The 19,543-nt window shown below is 35.7% G+C and overlaps 3 protein-coding genes across 3 annotated transcripts; 2 read left to right on the top strand and 1 right to left on the bottom strand.

Moving 5' to 3' along the window:
• The first annotated feature begins 727 nt into the window (after positions 1-727).
• LOC141898341 (phosphatidylinositol-3,5-bisphosphate 3-phosphatase MTMR3-like) lies at positions 728-9,607 on the top strand. The gene is made up of 14 exons (XM_074784191.1): positions 728-816; positions 969-1,258; positions 1,395-1,561; positions 2,475-2,571; positions 2,695-2,808; positions 3,085-3,272; positions 3,644-3,860; positions 4,011-4,209; positions 4,294-4,479; positions 4,573-4,743; positions 4,840-5,973; positions 6,092-6,322; positions 6,527-6,723; positions 7,597-9,607. Exons 1-14 carry the CDS (start codon positions 730-732, stop codon positions 7,772-7,774), a joined length of 3,456 nt encoding a protein of 1,151 aa, XP_074640292.1. The 5' UTR covers positions 728-729; the 3' UTR covers positions 7,775-9,607.
• Positions 9,608-9,804: 197 nt separating this feature from the next.
• Positions 9,805-12,585, bottom strand: LOC141899066 (transcriptional adapter 2-alpha-like). Its single transcript, XM_074785219.1, has 11 exons — positions 12,356-12,585; positions 11,959-12,050; positions 11,574-11,671; positions 11,414-11,464; positions 11,105-11,333; positions 10,975-11,018; positions 10,763-10,873; positions 10,495-10,655; positions 10,254-10,329; positions 10,099-10,172; positions 9,805-9,996 (listed from the first exon to the last, which is right to left on the bottom strand). Exons 1-11 carry the CDS (start codon positions 12,521-12,523, stop codon positions 9,805-9,807), a joined length of 1,296 nt encoding a protein of 431 aa, XP_074641320.1. The 5' UTR covers positions 12,524-12,585.
• Positions 12,586-12,724: 139 nt separating this feature from the next.
• LOC141898742 (rho-related BTB domain-containing protein 1-like) lies at positions 12,725-19,527 on the top strand. Its single transcript, XM_074784810.1, has 9 exons — positions 12,725-12,810; positions 14,544-14,783; positions 15,150-15,253; positions 15,544-15,735; positions 15,916-16,844; positions 16,974-17,092; positions 17,185-17,427; positions 17,512-17,660; positions 17,787-19,527. The coding sequence occupies exons 2-9, from the start codon at positions 14,601-14,603 to the stop codon at positions 17,968-17,970; spliced, it is 2,103 nt and encodes a 700-aa protein (XP_074640911.1). The 5' UTR covers positions 12,725-12,810; positions 14,544-14,600; the 3' UTR covers positions 17,971-19,527.
• The last annotated feature ends 16 nt before the right edge of the window (positions 19,528-19,543 follow it).

Genomic DNA, 19,543 nt, shown 5'->3' with positions numbered 1-19,543 from the left:
GTCAGCACACATACACTAGAACTGCAGTGATAGGCCTTATAAGTTATTTCTGGCAAAACCAGATTTTTTCTAGAAAAACGAATCTATTCTGTCTGATTGATAAATGATTCGATGAAATCCTTTTTTTCAATCTTTTTTATGCAGGTTTTGGCTGATTGATTCTTATACTCTACATTTTGTCATCGGATAATGTGAAAACATGGTGAGTTATAGAATTTTGTTACCTGTAAGGCCTACCTAAGATATTCTTTTTATTGCTGTTTTACTAATAATATGAAGCCTAGCTATGTCTACAATAGACTAAACTCGAAACATTTTCTAAGAAGTTGAACTTTTAGTTCAGCCATCTTACTGTTTATATATATATATACAGGTTTAAAAATATCAGGTCAGCAATAGTTGAAACAAGTTGATTCATGCTAACGGTTATATCGGGCCTGGTTCAAACTCAGTGCCCACTAGTTTCATGAAAATATGGGAAAGTTTATGGTAATTGATTGGTTGATTTAAAAAGAAAACTATGTCGCATGAAACCAGACAAACATGCGGGATAGTCGATGAACTTTGCTCTAACCAGTAGGATATGTGGAAAATGTTATGCAACATATGCTCGTGTATTACTCAGCATGTGGACTGATTACTATAGGAAATTATTTTGAAATACGTATTGTGAAAAATTATTTATCGTCAAAGGGTAGAATAATGAAATCAGACATATTCGACGCAAAGATGCCAATGGTCAGCATTATATCTTGTTATGAGTATCTTTGGGTGGACATAGGACGAGTAGAATTGGTGGACCAGTTATTGACATGTGTGAGCTATATTATCTATTGGGTATTTTGATCTTGGGTCAGTCCTACAAGGCTTTAGTGCATAGATAAATGCGTGCTGTGAATTTGAATTTATTGTTGGATAAGGCAAATTTCTTGTATGTATGATAACAAGTAACGTGTTGCATTTTGCAGTCATACCAGGAAGAAAGCAGTCTTGAATATGTGCAGGCTCGCGAGATTTACCCGCAACGTGAGACTATTTCCGATGACAAGTCATTACAGATCCCATTTCCACCTCTAGTCGGAGAGAATGTCACATATCTGGGCCGCACGTCGGACGGGACGATCACATTATCAAACTTTCGTCTGCTTGTTTGTTATGCGGATTCATTCATCAATATTCCACTGGGACTTATCGAGATGATTGAATGCCGAGATATCTTCTTCTTACATGTTTATTGCAAAGATGCCCGAGTCATAAGGTAAGGCCATCTTTATCGCGATCGGTTAAGACCGATGCGTTTATTTATTTATTATGTTAAAATCTGTTCAATTACCAGGAATTCGATTGGCTTCTTTCGGTTTTGACTTTTTTGCTCTTGGTTTCTTGCATTCTAGGTGCACATTTTCAACGAATGAATTATGTATGGAGTGGTATAAAAGACTGAGCTATGCTTTGGATCCTCCCAGAAAAATTGATGATGTATTTGCATTTCGATTCTACGCCTATTGTCAGGACCATAGGTGTATCTCGGATACAGAAGATTACGCCTGTTTACTGCAAGGTAAAAATAGGAAACATGTTTCGAAATCTGTCAACGTAATTTCTATTCAACTGATCGGGGTCACTCACTACTGGTTCTTACTACATGAGTTACTAAAGCTGTAATTATAACAAGGATATAAGATTGCATAATATTATGAAGAAAGTATTTATAGAGTCTAGGCAATATTTGGATATAGGCCTATATGAAAGCATTAAAGTTAGATAATTCAAGCCTAAATTGAATCCGCTGTCCCAGTTAAGTAGTGTTCCCCTATTCTCAGTAAACCATTGTTGCTTATTATGAAATTGCATAACTGAATTTGTTTGCCATGGAGAGATCATAGAACGGTCTTCAGACTCGTGATTAGGTCGGTTTGAAATGCTACTATCTAACTGAAGTGTTTAATTCATATGGAAGTACTGGCAAACTGCTATATACAATTAATGTTTGCGTTATGACAGATGGAATACCATCTGTGACATAGATTGACTGTCATAAATGAAACTGCCTAAATTCATATACCACTGCTAACATCAACTTTAGCCCACGCTGGTGTTTAGTATAACGAAAATTCTAAATAATGATTATTAACTGAAAAAATTCCAAAACAATATTTCAAAATTATTTTTTTGTAGAATATAGATCTATAGACCACATTGCGCATAGCATTGTTGGCTCACTTTGAAAGCATTCATTAAGATTTTTTGTTCTCACTGTAACAATGATATAAATCGTAGATAACTTTCATAAAAAAAGGAACACACGAACCTGTCTGAATAACAATGGTCTAGAGAACCCTGCCTCGAGGGACTGATTCTGTCTCAACGGCACGTGCAGACTGTGCAGGGTTTATGCGAAAAAAAGCTAGCGTATTTCGTTTTTCTGTTGATGCTCGAATGATATTGTAAAAAACAATTTTTCCTACATGTAGGTGATGATTACGCCTATAGTTTTGGTCAGGAGGTAGAGCGAATGGGTTTCGATCTGAAAGGTGCCTGGAGAATTAGTTACTGGAATGAGGATTACAAGTAATATTTGTTTAATTAACCTATTTATTAGCTTAACATGCATCGACTAGAAGTGCATAGTAAAAGTGCATAGTATTTATGCGGATAAATTCTTTTTTACGATGGTTTATTTTCTAATTACAGAGTATGCAATACATATCCACAGTATCACATAGTACCATCATCAGTTGATGAAAAACATTTAGAGAATGTTGTTTCATTTCGATCATCTAAGCGTATTCCATCTGTTGTTTGGAGGTAAGATTTATGGACGAAATATAGGACTAATGGAATACTTTCCTATGCTGCGTATTTTGATGGTTGTGTTATTAGCTGATAGACCTAATTTGATACTGGACCTTGTAACAAATAGGACCTGTAACAGTTATTCGGTGCCATTTACTTGATAAGAATTATCGAACTTGTCACGTTATTGTTATTAAGATAATATGGTTTTATCGAGGTGTCAATTGTCGCAATTAGGTCTACTTATTGAGCTGGATTAAACGTTCTTTGTTATGTAATTCATTGTAGAGACAGACGTACCGGGGCTATAATCGGTCGATGTAGTCAGCCTGAAGTCGGTTGGTTAGGCTGGCGACGAACGGAAGACGAAGACTTATTACAGGCTATCGCTAAAGCGTGCGCTGAAAATCGAGGGGATGAAGATAATAACCAATTGAAAAGTGCAAGCAATGGTTCCATTGCCAATGGACACGCCGGTGCGCTTATTTCTAAGTATTAACCCTTCCAGTGCGGTGTATGTACCGGTGATGGACTTTGCTAGTAAACCACATTGTAGTGTATCAATGTAATTAGCAATTAGTTTTTATCCCTTTTGGAAGATGGCGATCTATTAGTAACTAAGGACTCACCGCGTCATGGTGTAGATGCACTAAAGCAGTAAACCCATTATTCAACATACTGGGTGGAATTTTTAGAAATTTACAAATTATCTCCAGCACTTTCGGGTATCAATTAGTCAGCACTGAAAGGGTTGAGGCTTTTTTTTTAGTTGTGTCACATGAAAATACACACCTTTGATATCTTCAAGTTTTATGTGATGTTTTCTTTTCTCCTATGTAATTTGCAGGTGGGAATCGAACAGCTCAGCTGCAGAAATTGCTGATAATCGATGCTCGGTCTTACACTGCTGCTGTGGCTAACCGAGCGAAAGGTGGAGGATGTGAATGTCCAGAGTATTACCCGAACTGCGAGATACAGTTCATGAGTTTGGCAAATATACACACAATCAGGAAGAGTTTTCAGGCAATGAGAACTCTGTGTGCCTCGGGACCTGAACAAGCTAAGTAAGCATTTTTAATTGCATTTTTAATGCATTTTTTATCCCAAGCCCTAGTGTAAAAGGTTAATGCCCTATCTATGAAAACATGATCATGATATTAATCATAATATGTATTTATTCCAGATGTATCTATAGTTGTGTAATGTATTTTCAGTTCATGGCTCTCTGCATTAGAAAATACTAAATGGTTGCACCATATTTCGGGACTGATGAAGTCGGCACTAACGGTCGTGAATGCTGTCAATTTAGAAGCTCGTCCCGTTGTCGTTCATTGCTCAGATGGCTGGGATCGCACTCCACAGATTGTTGCCTTAGCCGAAATCATGTTAGACCCATTCTATAGGACCATAGAGGTATAGTGCAACATCGAAAAAAGGCCTCCGCTGTTCCCTATTTGTATTGGCAGTATAAATAATGAATTAATATTGTTGTTACAGGGTTTTCAGATATTGGTCGAAAGAGAATGGTTGGAGTTTGGTCACAAGTTCAGTGATAGATGTGGCCAAGGTTTAGGTAGTGATGATGTAAATGAAAGGTGTCCAGTGTTTATCCAATGGTTAGACTGCATTCATCAACTAGTGGAACAGTTCCCTTGTGCCTTCGAATTCAATGAAGCATTCTTGGTACGTAGGACATCTCTCAAACTCAAATTATCATCATCTCCTGTCTTCCACAATGACAACTTTCTCGATGTTTTGTTTTCTCATGTTTTCCAGTGTAAACTCGTTTATCACACTTATTCATGTTTATTCGGAACGTTTCTGTGCAACACCGTCATGGAACGCGAGAAAGAAAACGTGAAATCCCGTTCATTCTCATTCTGGTCTCTGCTCAAACATAAACCCTGGAAGATTACAAACTATTTGTACTCCAGGAATAATACTCAGGTTAGTATATCGATAAATTTATATAGAAAAACATGTTTTGATGTTCCTCATTGTTATTAATTGGAAATTCATCCGATGGTTCATTAAAATTTCCAGGTGCTGCGTCCTGCATATCACGTAAGAGACATGCTACTGTGGAATGCAGTTTACTTGGCTAATACTGCCCCCATGACGGACATTCTTGACATGAGTGCTCCACCACTTACCCCAGACAGTACCACTGATGACAGAAAGGAACAGAATTTATTGCCAAAAACTCGATCATGCGACGACATTGTTGCAGCATTAGAACATACGAGTAATCTAACAAGAACATCATCTGACCCAAACCTCAGTTCCGACCACAGAGATCCGAAATTTCTCCTTCAAACTGAAGTCGAACGTCTCGAGATCAACGCCAACGAGGAGTCAGCAAAATTTGAGAAGCATTTGAGCGAAATCACGCTGAAACCAGACGCAAGTGATCATCAAATGAACGGGGAATCGGAGACGGCTTCGGAAGGAGATTCTACGATTCAAATACCGGAGGAATTTAGTCCGAACGATAGCGATACGGAGCAAGATCTATCTCAACAAAATGTGCTAGAAAATGGTTTTCTAAACGATGACGAACATTCGATTTCTAACGGAAATATCCTAGAAAATGGTACATTAGAGACAGGTGTTAGAAAGGAAAATGGTATCGTGCCAAACGGACAATGTGATATTGCCAGTGATAAATGTGTGGACTGTGATAGTGTGTATACAGTGGAGTCTGATGTGGGACAAGCTATAGAAAGCTCCACAGACACGCTCACTGAAGATGCAATCATTAATATTAAAGACACTAAAAGCGATAGTATTGCTAGGACTATTATTAAAGAAAACACCGTCTTGTCTCCGCGACAAAATGGCTGTTGTTCTGAGCCAAATATTAATGAACTTATTGAACGTAAATGTCTGGGTACTAGTATCAGTACCAGTACAACAGATATCAGTGATTCGCATGTTAATATCAATCTAAATGAGAAATTTCATTTTAACGGACAAAGCTTAAAAGTGAATGATCTAACATTGACGTTAGGTCCCGTAGTAGATAATGGTACGCGATCTTCTCGTAGCTCGCAAAGTGATGGCTCGCGTGAAGTATCCAGTAAGGGTAGTTCGCGTACTGATTCAGCTAACTCGACTCCTAACAATTCACACACTCCATGCTCATCGTGTCCAGCCACTCCTAGTGCTGATAGTAAGGTACGTACAAGCTCTGCTTTGTAATCAATAATTATACTGAATCTGAATCTATTCTAGCGTTCTATGTAATTTGATACATGAAAGAAAAAAACAATATATGTTTGACTTATATCCGTAGATATCGGAGCCACGATTTTATCGTAACAATGCGGCAATCACGCGTCAGTTGGACATCGATGGTTTGACTGTGAATGATGATCCCGTACAGATTCGTTTGCATCAGATGGAATGTGAATATGTACATCGTATAGAGACATTAGAGCGACAATTGCGCGCTGCAAAAGTCGCTTTATATCAGTATGCTTCGGGATGTAATGGTCGACTTGCTACTGAAAATAACGATGACATGGTAAATAATATTCTCAGTCATTTCTCTTCAGGATTTTATTATTTTTGAGTAAATGAAAACGTAATCAACCAATAGTAATTCTTTTTAACACCGGTATATTTTAATTGCCTACCGGTACCATTTGATGAGATTGATAACACTCAATATAAAAGTACACTGTTTTCAGATCTACCAGTATTGAAAATGCATTTGGAATATTTTCAGTCGTCTCTGCCTGAATCTACTGGCAGCGGGGAGTTGCAATCCCTCGGTAACGGCAGTACAGCTGCCTCAGATCTGTCGTGGGAACATATCGATGAGAAAGATGCTCGTATGACGTTATGGGTGCCTGATCATGCCGTTACACATTGTGCTGGTTGTCAGGGTGAATTCTGGGTTGTCCGACGAAAGCATCACTGCAGGCAAGTCCATGTGGCTTCTTGTAAGTCTTTTGCATGAATAACTCCTTTTCTTGAAGCCATTTCTTTTTGCGAATCAAAAAACAGGTATTGACAAATAGTCTTGATACTATTGGTTTCCTTATTTCTTTTTTGGATGATTTGATTCTGTCGTGCTTAGAAATGCTCTATGTTATGGTCATAGTTAGATTTGGTTACATAATTATGGTGATATTTCATCGTTTAAGCTGAATGAATATTTTCTGATTTGCAAAGAAATGGTTTTATTTCTTTTTGCATTTAACAACAATTGTTGTGTCAAACTTCTATCCTATCAAGTCTGAAAAATATCTCTGATGTTTACCCGCCAATAGAATTGTGTCAATTTTCCAAATTCTATAATACTCTTGCTGGATAAAACTTGGCTGATAACAGTTGATACTGGTTGTGGATTTTCTTACCACCAATTATAAATCTAGTGATAAGTATTCTGATAACTATCTTACCAATTAAGATATTGGTACCCGCTTTAAACAACCTGCTTTTCTTTCTCACAATTAATGGTTATGGGTATGGCGCTATCATTGTTTATAAATGGCTAAGGCTGTTTGCAGTAATATATAAACTGTAGATGATGATTGTTGGGCTTTACATTTGACCTTTAGTTCCATTATTGTTTACATATTTGGTGCCTTTGAATGGTCCAAAAGGAAGTGTCAAATCAGCATGAAATGTAATAAAACCCTGATCTAATGAGGTCAAATGTTTACTTTATCAATAAGTTCAGTAATACACGAAAATGACTTACTTGTGTATGTGCAACTTATCAAAACAAATCATTTTAATTTGGTTTTAAAACGTGCAGTTTGGTTTTAATTTGAGAGTTATTTGTTGTAGAAACTGTGGTAAAGTATTTTGTGGACAGTGCACTGATTATTTCACTTCGATTCCAACGCAACAACTCTGGGAACCAGTCCGTGTATGCCGTAGCTGTTTCAGAAACCTTTCAGGCAACAATAACACCGCTGAGACTATGGTTGAGTCATCCCAAGAGGCATTAATGATGCCTTGTTAAACTGTGATGGTATATACTTATATGATAGATATTGTAGTACGGTTATATTCGGTGGAGTATGCCTTACTTTAACCCAAATTTGTTATCGAATCTTTAGGTTTGTAAAAGGTATTGCTTACTTCATAATACAGCATCTCTGGGACTTAACTTTACTGTCTCTTTGAAAAGTGTAGTCTGTAGTTAATTTCAAATCTGAGGTGTAATGGATATGTACTATTTGGATGATGCTGATTTGGGAGATTTGCTTTTGAAGTTATGGGCGTGCATTGATTTATGTTGCTGACTGGAACACGTACCTTTAAGGTACTGGAGTCACATACAATGGATATTTTGGATTAATAATGTATTTGTATATATTGACTGACTAAAGTGAACATTGTCTAGTCCTTAAAGATTTATAATGGAAATTATCAAGAGTTTAAAAAACTCTCAATAGTCTTCTGCATGTTGGAAAAATTATACAAAAATGAATTACTTTGTTTTGGGCCGATTCCATGATGTTATATTAATAAGATTCAGATCAAGGTGCAACTAAAAGAGTCTCTTATTGGTTTTGTGGAATTAGACCTGTATACAAAATGTATGTACGATATGTTTGTTTGTGTGATGGGTATTACAGTAGTGCTCGTCATTCAATACAGTTACAGCATGGATGTATAAACTAGTTCATACATCCATGGCTACAGCAATGTGTTTGCTTCATATGTATCTTCTCTCGGGAGTATCTAACTGGGGATATTCTGTACTGTACTTCCATGATTAAACATAATAAGAACAGTGTTTGCCGAAGCTCAATTTAAGACTTGTTCATAGATAGACCAATGAATATGCAAATGATTTATTGTACCATAAACATCGCCCTGGCTTCAATTTTAGTTTGCTTTTGCCTCAATCACCAGATAAAACAGTGGTATATTACGTGGTTATATGTTGTTTTACTGCTAGATATAGATAGATCATTATTGGATAACAACTGCATTGTGACAATGACTTCATGCATTTATATCTATGAACCATGAAATGTTACCAAATTAAGAACTTGTAATGATGCAATTAATAACTCCTGGAGTAGAATAGAAAAAGCCAGTTGTCATCAAGAAGGAACTAGTCATTGTAACTAGGTTTATATTAGTTCTAAAAGTTAACAGCAGTTCCATATACATGTAATAGAAATTGATATTCAGGTACTTAGTGCAACATCAGTGCAGAGTGATCATACCATCATCATGTCTTGCCACAGTGAAGAATTGATTGTTTCCATTTTTTTCATAGACTTATTGTCCGATATTTCGGACCTAAATTGGTTTTAAAATGAGTTCTCTAATTTTGTAGATTTTTCCTTTAATATTCTAACCAGAAAATCACAAGAAATGTGCTATGGTTATATTAACGTAATTTCTTTTTTAATGTTAAACCTGTTGCTTGTTGGTTGAAATATTCAAAATGCAAGTTCACATATATTTACGTTGAAATTTATATTCACAGAAATATCAGTTAAAATCTTAATGCAATGTGGACACAATAATATAAAAAATCGCTAAAATATACCTAAGTTCAAAGATAGGGATCCTGCATGACATTGCTGCCAATTTCATCTTTGATATTATGCTCAGCTTATATGAAATGCTATGCTTGGTCAACTCCTGCCAAATTCTCTTCTAGCTGGGTGATGTTTTGGATATTGTAGAATCATAGAAAATCATGGTAATAAAGTTAGAAATAATTAGTACGTTTTCTGTGATGACTATTAATCATACGTATTAAAGATTATTATTGGGAGCCCTGTGTGACACAAATGCGCTGTAACTTGTATAATAAACATATGTATATGTACAAACAATTCATACTCTTTTGGAGTTTCTTCCATCTTGTATTCGTTATGAGGATAAACTAACGAGCAACACATGCTTACTGCCTAGACAGAATAAGCAAATCATTGCCCACATGATTCTCGCCATAATTTCGATGGAGATTTGGAAATATGCCCATATGAATGAAAGCTTGAGACACAGTTATATATTATTTATCATTTATGTCGGTTCTTTATTGATTTCTCCCTCTTCTACAAGGAAATCGAACAGTTTGCGAGTTTTATTGACATCGATTTTTATTAGTTGTCGAGCCTGAGCTAATCTGAGATATCCGTGTTTACGACATTCGTTTATCAATAGTTCTTTAAAATCCAGATATGATTTCGGAATCAAGCGGAATTTGGAACAAATCTGTGGATGAAGAGAATGAGAATGACATAAATTTAAGCAATTTACTATGGTATACATGCATGTAGTTCATTTAATAGGTTCTGTTAACTCATTAGTACTGACCTCTCTTTCTTTGGTTGACAGTTTATCATAACCAGGTAATCCTATCACATCTAAAGGAGCTGCACTTCGACGAGCTGAAAGTAATACATAGTTTCCATTACCGGTAAGTAAAAAATGTTGTTTCCATCATTCGATGAAAAGTTAGCAATACTTACTCATAGGTGGTATAGGGACTTGACCATCTTCAGAAGCTAAAGATTTCTGTAACCATTGTTGACAAGCTCCATCTCTCTATGTTCAAACAATGCAAAATTAGTAAAAACTCTATGCAGCTTAGCGAAAAAAGTACCGTCCTGCTGAACTGTGTACTTAAATTATTAATTGGAGAACAAACAATAAATTATATAAATGATATAAATGACCAGTTCCATTCGGATGTAATTAGTTTCCACGTACCTCTACATGATTCATTACTTCAGTAGTAAATTTTGGTTTTTCACTTTCTTCTTTGCGACGTTGTTTTAATGACTCGTACAGGTGTATGAGTCTTATTCGTGTTATGCCATTTTCTCTGTACTCTTGCAATTTTCTGATCTCGTTCTTTAACTGAACTTCATCTACAGAAATATATATATCCTTCGTTAAAATCAAGGATTTACAGACCATAAAATGTCCAAATAGTAAAATGAATACTAACTTGTTACATGAATGATATTTTACTTACAATGGAGTGTTTCTAAATACATATCTGCATCAACAGGAGACAAAAGTCTCAAGAGAGGCAAAAGTCTGTCCAGATATGTCTTGATGGTTGGATCGAAGCGTTTATACTGGGCTGAAATCAAAGCATACCGTACATCAATACATTAAGCATGCTGCGCTATTTTTCATAATGCTATACATTAGGTATCTAATGGCGTACACCAAAATAATTACCCATAACTTTTTTGATATTGATAAGCCCAAAATCTCTTATGATTCTACAAGATAAAAACAAGAGAAAAGTGAAAAATTAAGTGAATCTAAGTGTAACTAATTTATCCCACTTAAATTCAGAAAAACTCACTTTTTCTTCCATTGTCTCTCTTTCAACACTTGCCAGTAGTTTTCCACAACGGCTAATTTAAGTTGAGTTTCACAGTCATCGCTATCTTCGTCAGTGAATTCAATATCTTTTAATTCTGATTCGGCATAATTGCATGGTTCAACCATAAAATCACCTCGAGCTGCCATATAACCAGACATATCCATCTGCATCATAGAACCATCCGGTGGTCGTGGTGGATCCTCAGATACTTTTAAAGGAATAAAACATGATCTACCGGTCAAATATGATATAAATTTTTGTACATGAACGAAACACTTGAGTACTTACATTTGAAAACAATCGCAGGTGGTGGATAACTAATGATGGGATCTGGCATTTCTGAAAAATGTGTAAACCGTTCATTGAATTGTAAATTGTAAAACCATGCAAATCTAGCAAATAATTACTCATTACAAAGGACGATTTAATACATAGAACATGCACTTACCTGGTAAAGGCGGTTTAGCATTATGTATATAATACATATTGTAGTGGCGTTCACATTCCTCTTTGGTTTTTGTTTGTAGCTGACTTGCAACATCTTGCCTGTTAAGATTAGATAACATTACGAATGATAAGGTACAGTAGCATCACATGTTTTAAAGATATGCACACGATAAAACAATGCATTCCCAACATTATATTTAGAATAATGTGCAATATTTCTTAGCCAGATACAATATATCGTACATGAGGCCCTGGCCAGGACCCAGTTTTACAAAATGGAGTTTAGCCTAACTCCGAAATCAATTTAATTTCTTCAATTAATTTGGTTTATGTTAAATTGATTTAGGAGTTTATCATTTTTACAGATGCTACCATATTTGCCTTACCAGTTTCCAATACCACATTCTGATATAGCATCCAATAAATGTAGTTCCTCACCGGCGGTCCATTTTTCTTCGAACAGTGAGAAGTCATTTTTCTAAAAATTCAATAGTGTTTCATTTGTTAATACATTAAGTAGGCCTAAAAGACTTTGAATAATAATGCGCCGACCTCGAATTATCAGCACTTGACTGGAATAAATTGCTGGATATCATCTGCTCCTGAGGCGCTTGAGCCTTGAGGCCGAGCTCAGCAATAATCTTAACCAATTCGTGTGTACACTCTTTGACATTGAACTTTTAGCCCTAAACATATAAATCATTTCTCCCGCTTCGTTCTGCTTGGTTCTTTAGCTTACTTTCATATGCATATAAATCCTGGATACGGAATACATGTACTTACTATAACTTCAAATTTGTGGTAACTTTTATGTTTACGAACTTCAATTCCTCTGGCAAAACATCGGAGACAAATACTCAAAGACTTCACACATTCTGCACATTTGATATATGGCTCTTTCAAAATGATGCCACATCCAGGGCACATAGAGTTTTTATTGCTTGGAGGCATGATTTTGTCCAGATAATTGCCAGAATATTTATCACTATTTTAATTTAACCCGAAATGTCAGATGGCTCAACGACCTTGAGCAAGACAGTGGAATAGCCGGATCCCGAGAAAAGGCCAATTCTGAGCCGTTACCGTCGCCATTACCGGAGATTTATGTTAACCCGGAAGAAGAAGTGACGTATGATTATTTATTTACTTTTTACAGCTGACATCTGCTGTCAAATTGTTTATGAAGGAACGCAAAAAACGAACTCGAAGTCGACTTTACCAAATGAAGCAACGAACAGGTAACGATTTAAGTCACATTCTAGCAGTTAAATCAATTGTTGCCTTTTTGTTTGTACCAATCAACTGTCACTTTCTAAGGTTGTGTGGTGACGCGTGTCTGTGACTGTAAAACTCATGATTAACTGTCTGTAGGTAGGCCTACTCTACTCATGCGAGTCATACTGGTGTTTGTTAGGGTATTTTGCATTTGATTTGAATTGAAGCTTATGTATTGGCCACATATGTAGGAATGACATTTTAATGTTTTGATTGCGAAAACTAAGGCAGGGGATATTTTCTACTCATGTCTCCATTATTATGATTATCCTTGATGTCGATAAAATACCTTTCAAAATTTTCGGTGTGACTTAGAGCAGACAATTCAGGATTTGAACCCGGGCCGAAATAGGCCTACCACTTCATCTTCCCACTAGACTACTGAGAGTGCGAACTGAATTACTTGAAATAGTTTTGACTATAACCCTAGATCCTAATCGACTTAAAATGAGTCCTACCATCTGGACTCTCTAGAGTAACTCTATCCAAGCCCTGACCCTTACCCCAAACCTACTTAGTATTGATTTTTTGATTTTATAGTTTATCTTATAGAAGGTGGAATAATAACGTTTGCTAAATAACCGCATCCGTAAAATATATCCACTTCCAAAACTTTCTGCATCAGCAAAATATATCCACTTCCAAAGCTTTTCAATTTTCTTTGATATATAAATACCTTTATATGTCAGCCTATAATATAGGCTATAGCCTTAAGGCTAACTCATAATATTTTGCAAGTTGACTTGACACAAATCCATTGTTTTAAGTGTTTTGGCTTGGGTCTATACTCCATATCAAAAATTCATGTATTTTTGTCCATATTGATTAAAGCTGATTTGTTTGGGTACAAAGTCCCACAATGGGGATAACACAACTCGCAATGTTTGATGCGGCTATAGATGTCGCAATTTTATGATTAGGTCCAATAAATCAATATTTGCAGTGCTGGCATAAACGAAATCGATCGCATTGATGTATCATTTACGTCATAGACATCATTATACATTATCTGCCATTCATGTTAAACTAGTAACGTAAAGTTAATTCAAATTCACACATTCGTAATGAATCTGAACTGGCAAAATTGCCATAAATTGGCTGAGATTTGAATGCCTCTATTGGTTTTCTATTTGCCATGTGATCAATAATATCAATGATAGAACATGGTAAGCTTATAGAAAGATAATCTCAGAACAGAATAAATTATGAATTGCGGATGCGTCAGTGTACTGTAATGTGCCAATGTTGATCAAAGAAATATCATCCACACATCATATTTGAACTAGCATTGGACTTACATGTTTTAGATAAAATGGCATCGAGCCAAATGTTTTAGCATTTCTTTGTCCGATCAATACTAAAAATAGCTTTTACTTACAGCATAACATAACCATCTGTCCTGTATTATAGTGACAAATACTGGTACTTCTGCTATTCTGTTATAAGAGTTAAAATAATTTCTGCTTAAATGTGTATTGTACCTGTAGCCCTATATAGCCATTCAATACGGTTAGTTCATTTGTGAAACTGTTTGTCAGCAATAACTTTTGACTGAGCACCGATTAGGTTCCAAAGACTGTTCTTGAAAAAACTAGTTCATAGAAGAATGCTTATTTCATGTGAAATCAGACACTTCAAATCTAGGGAAAATAGTCATTACAGGTTTGACAACAGGTTGGACAAATTATGTTTTCAGAAGAAAGACAGTAAAACAGTGATGGCCGTTCATAATAGATGACTAATAAGTGACGTTATGGCTGAGTATGACCAACCGCACATGGAATTGGTGAAGTGTGTCGTAATCGGTGATTCGGGAGTTGGTAAGACGCGATTAGTTTGTTCAAGGGCATGTCATTCTCGATACTCCCTTGAACAACTAATGCAGACCCATATTCCAACAGTATGGGCCATAGATAACTACAATATGGACCGTGAGGTATGCATTTGATTATTCAGCCTGATATTCAGTTTTGTGTTGAAATTTGCTCCACATTCTTTCCACCACAGATACTTGAGAATAAACCCTGCATAGAATCAGGAAACAAATATTCATATTAAAAAGATTCATTTGTGAAAAGTGTAAATAATTTTTCCATGATTATAGTGGTTTGAGTATGAGTTGGGCGTCTGTATAGAACACATGAATGCGATATGTTTCATCTGCACGATGATATGCACAAATCAATTTGTGATATATAACACGCTTTTGCTGTAGCCTATATTACCGCTAATCTAATATAAAGACAATGAAATCATGACAGTGATTATTATTATCAGTATCGCATTGATCAATTAATTACAGGTACTGTCATTATCTTTCTGTGATGTTGACGGAGTTGCAGTGTCTCTTCGACTTTGGGACACTTTTGGCTACCATGATAAGGACAGGAGATTTGCTTGTTCAAGGTTTGTGACTCAACTCCCAAGCGCTTGTCCCTATAGTTAATTTTAGATGACATAATCATATAGTTTATGCCCCACCTTTCCTTGAGGCTCATTGTAGATTGCTATCTGCATGGTTAAAGAAATACCAGTGGCAATTTGGTCCATTATACCAGGGAGGTGGGAGTTCACTCCCACCTCCCTGATTATACTAAACAGGAGCATATCAAAGGAATATCCCGTCTACTAGTGCCCTGTAATTTTCTTCACAGTCCATAACAAAAACATGAAATTATTTATTATGATGATTATAGAGCTGATGTGGTGTTACTATGCTTTTCTGTGGTTCGTCCGATGTCATTGAGAAACGTTTGGAATATCTGGTACTGTGAGATAAAACGTTACTGTCCGGGAACTCCTATTGTGCTTTGTGGATGTCAAAATGATCTTCGGCACTTGTACAAAGACCCGAAGTTTAAAGCCATGGATAAAGGACTTTTCTTTCAGTAAGTGATATTGATATAATAATGAATGTCATATGGTATCTTCAAATGAAACGATTATTGTTTATCATGTGTCAAAATGATAACATGCTATCTTTTCAATGATTTGTGTCTGGTATGTAAAACGGGTTGTGAAAAAAAGTATCTCAACTTCATCACATCAGGATTGATATTCCATTTTAGGGAAATTAAAGAGTCTGAAATCATCACACCTGAGCAAGGGAGAGAAGTAGCAAAAGATATTGGAGCTGAATATTATGAGACAAGTGTACTAACACAGCACGGTGTTGAACACCTTTTTGAGAATATCACAAGAGCAGCGTTGATTGAAAGACGGCGCATGCGATTCTGGAATCCTCAGTTAAAGCGTATTAACTATCCGTTATGTCAGCCACCATACTTGCCACCACCGCATGTTGTTCCAGATATAATCGTCAAAGAATCTACATACATATCAGACTGTGAAAAGTTACTTTTAGATGAAAACTTTGCTGATGTTGTGTTCATATCTCGTGGAAGTAGAATCTATGCTCATTGCGTAATGTTGCTTGCCGCTTCTTCTGTTTTTCAACAACTTTTCTGCAGCAATCAATTAGTACAGCTTACCCGTGCCTCCATTTCTAAAATGGTGTCAAAGCCTGGAAGCATTTATGGTGCAAATGGTGACAAAGAACAAAAAGGAAACTCTGACCGTCAAAAGTTACTCGAAGAAGAACAAACGCAGTCAAATAAAAGTGATTCAATTGCTAATTTCTCACATCCCGCATTTGAATGTGTTTATTCATTTGAATCATTGGACGCTGAAGGTAGCGATTGCTCAGCTAAGAATAGTAAAACTCACAAAATTGCAGTAGTTTTAAATTCTGATATCACTCCAGCTGTTTTCCGTTACATATTGAATTACTTATATACCGGGAAAGCCCCATATATTAGTGAACTACTTCTCCAAGTCAAACAAATTGCTGTTTGGTTAGAACTTAGAGATTTAGTGAATATGATAAATGATATGTTGGATGGTAACGCATTTCTGAATCAAGAATTGGAAGCTAAATTCTTTAAGGAGAGGTTTAAACGTATGTGGAACTTTGCAATTCAGCAAGGATTTCTGTCAGGTAACTTATTTCTTTTAATTTATACATTCTATTCAACTAATTGTTGATAAATCCGTCCTACTGCGGATTCATTGCACATGTATCCCAATATGTTTCTTACATGTAACTTTCTATTTATGTTGTCCCTAGATGTGGTTTTTCAGCTGGATGATGGATTTGTACCAGCGCACAAGGCCCTGCTTGTCACTCGTTGTGATTGGATGTTAGCTTTGTTCACTGATAACTTTAAAGAGAGTTTAGCTGAGGTGGTATGTACACTTTTTGGTATATATCAATGTCAATTTTTCAATATGGGTTTATGATCCTTCTAAAAAAGTTTTTTGTTTTTTCATTATTTTAGATACCGATGCCAGGATTGGAACAGTTGCCATTCTCATATCTACTAGAATACCTGTATCTCGATGACTGTTGTCCAGATTTCTCTGAAGTTGACCCTGTTGAATTGATTGAGCTATCGAATCGCTTGTGTTTGCCTCGCATGCATTCTTTATTAGAGAGCATGCTTGTGAAACACCTGATGAAAGCTCATGATGATGGAGAGAATATTATGGAAGATGTCCTTGCATTGATTGAACCTGCACAGGTGGAATTTTGAACTAGGATTCTGACTTCTTTAATGATAACATTCTAAGCCGATGTACCTGGAGCTTCCATTCTTCTATTTCAGTGCTTTAATGCCGTCCAGCTGGCATCTTGGTGTCTGTCATATCTGTGTAACAACTATCAGACTTTGCACAACAAATATTTCAAATTCTTCAAAATGCTACACACAGATAATCAAACATATCTGGTGAAGAATCGATGGCCACCACTTTGGTAAAGTTTTAAAACTTAAATTCGAATACTCCGATATTTTGAGTTTTATGTCAGGCTTACTTACCTGCGGAACCCGTTCTTATGTTTAAGATATATATGTGTTTTGTCGTTTTGAATATTATTCAGGTATCTGAAAGAATTGGACTATTATGAGAAACGTGGTCGTGATGAAGAACGCGAACGAATCAGTCAGCAACCAATATCATCGCTTAAACGCCAGCGAAAGAATAGCGGTTGTTTATGCATTGGTCGTCGACAGAGAGTAAATCACCAAACTACTACCACTAGTAACTCAGAAGTCGAAGATTGATACGCATAGAACTTTGTGAGGCTGATCCACATCTGTATGTACCATTGAGTTCGATGTTCTGTATGGAAATATATTGGTTATGACTGCATATATCTTACATGTTATAATGAATAAATGTTCACGTATATTGTCAGTTTGTATCTCAGACTGTGTTTAAGGGTTAGTACATGTAGTTGTGAAATGGTCAAGAATGATGATGTAATGCACAAAATTGGAAACAAAAAATGGTTAGATGGAGAGAGACAGAGCTCCAAATGAAAATGATTTGGTGCTAAAATTGAGTAAGGTCTACATTTTTTATTTAGCTTACCTTGGCTCTAAATTTGAATTGGAAAATTGACTTATTGAATTTCATATGGAGTGTTCTGTGATTACTATGTATTATCACTTACTGTTGCATCTTATAATGAGAGTATATACAATATAGGTATATGTACATACCGGGTGTACCAATCAGCATGGCTCAAATTACTAAGATCTTATTCTACAAATTGGAGGTGGTTTACAACTGTCAAAAATGAGTGTTGTATTATATTCTGTATAAATGGTGCTCTGTTTTATATGCATTTAATGTCTATACTTGCTGGGCAAACATATTTTATATATATATATGATCAATATTTACATGTATAATTGATAGGTTGACTACACATAAATGCGTGAATATTCATATTTAAGTTGTTAAATCTTATATTCAACATAAGTAACACTAGAAAACCAGATTTGATTACCGATATGTGCCAACAAAGTGTAGTAATGAACAATAGGATGTTCTATTCCATATTTTCAGCAGAGGTTTTTGAGGGCCTGATGGATAGACTTATACATGTATTCACTTTTCGGACTGTTAATGTATAAATGTATTAGATAAGCAGCATTGTAGTTATTCTGCTGGTTTTCCTTGTACAATAGAGCACATAATATTTGGATGACTTGTGACCGTAATCTTTAGTCCAACTTATTCGTATTCGGAGTTGCACGTACGTGGAAATTTTGATATTTTCTCTTGTCAACTGTAGTACATACTTTCCACGATTATTTTATATATGTATTGCATATATATAATGAAAATAAAGAAGATGAAAAACATAATTTACTTTGAAGGTTAGAAGTTAAAAATAGAACGGTTATGATATCCGACTTAAGCAAACTCTACTGTATTGTAGTAGAGTAACCCTGCATGGTGACAGTGCCATTTGCTATTGCATGATTCTGTAATTTGGCTTCTTAGAATGAAAAAATTTACCACGCCTGATCACATTCTAGCGCCGCTTTTGCATAGACTTTTTTACCATATGGAGTATTAACCTTTCATTTATTTTCATGCACAAGAGGGAAGAAAGGAAAATGTTATTCTTTACAGAAGCAGCACTTTATAAAGAATCATTCCAATTAATGTAAATTCTTTGCAGACAATGTTCATTTATTTATTCTGATTTTCAAAAACTGAGCATTTGGGCGGCATTGCATTTTGATTTTTTTTGTTACTTTTATTCATGATGAAAAGGCAAGTTTTAATATTTAAGCCTTAAAATAAGTTCTATTACTGAGATATTGTTGAGTTTTGTTTAGA

This window comes from Tubulanus polymorphus, chromosome 2 (genome assembly GCF_964204645.1).
Source record: "Tubulanus polymorphus chromosome 2, tnTubPoly1.2, whole genome shotgun sequence".
Taxonomy (NCBI): Eukaryota; Metazoa; Nemertea; class Palaeonemertea; order Tubulaniformes; family Tubulanidae; genus Tubulanus; species Tubulanus polymorphus.
The sequence above is the reverse complement of the archived record's forward strand: the minus strand, read 5'-3'. Positions and strand labels throughout refer to the sequence as shown.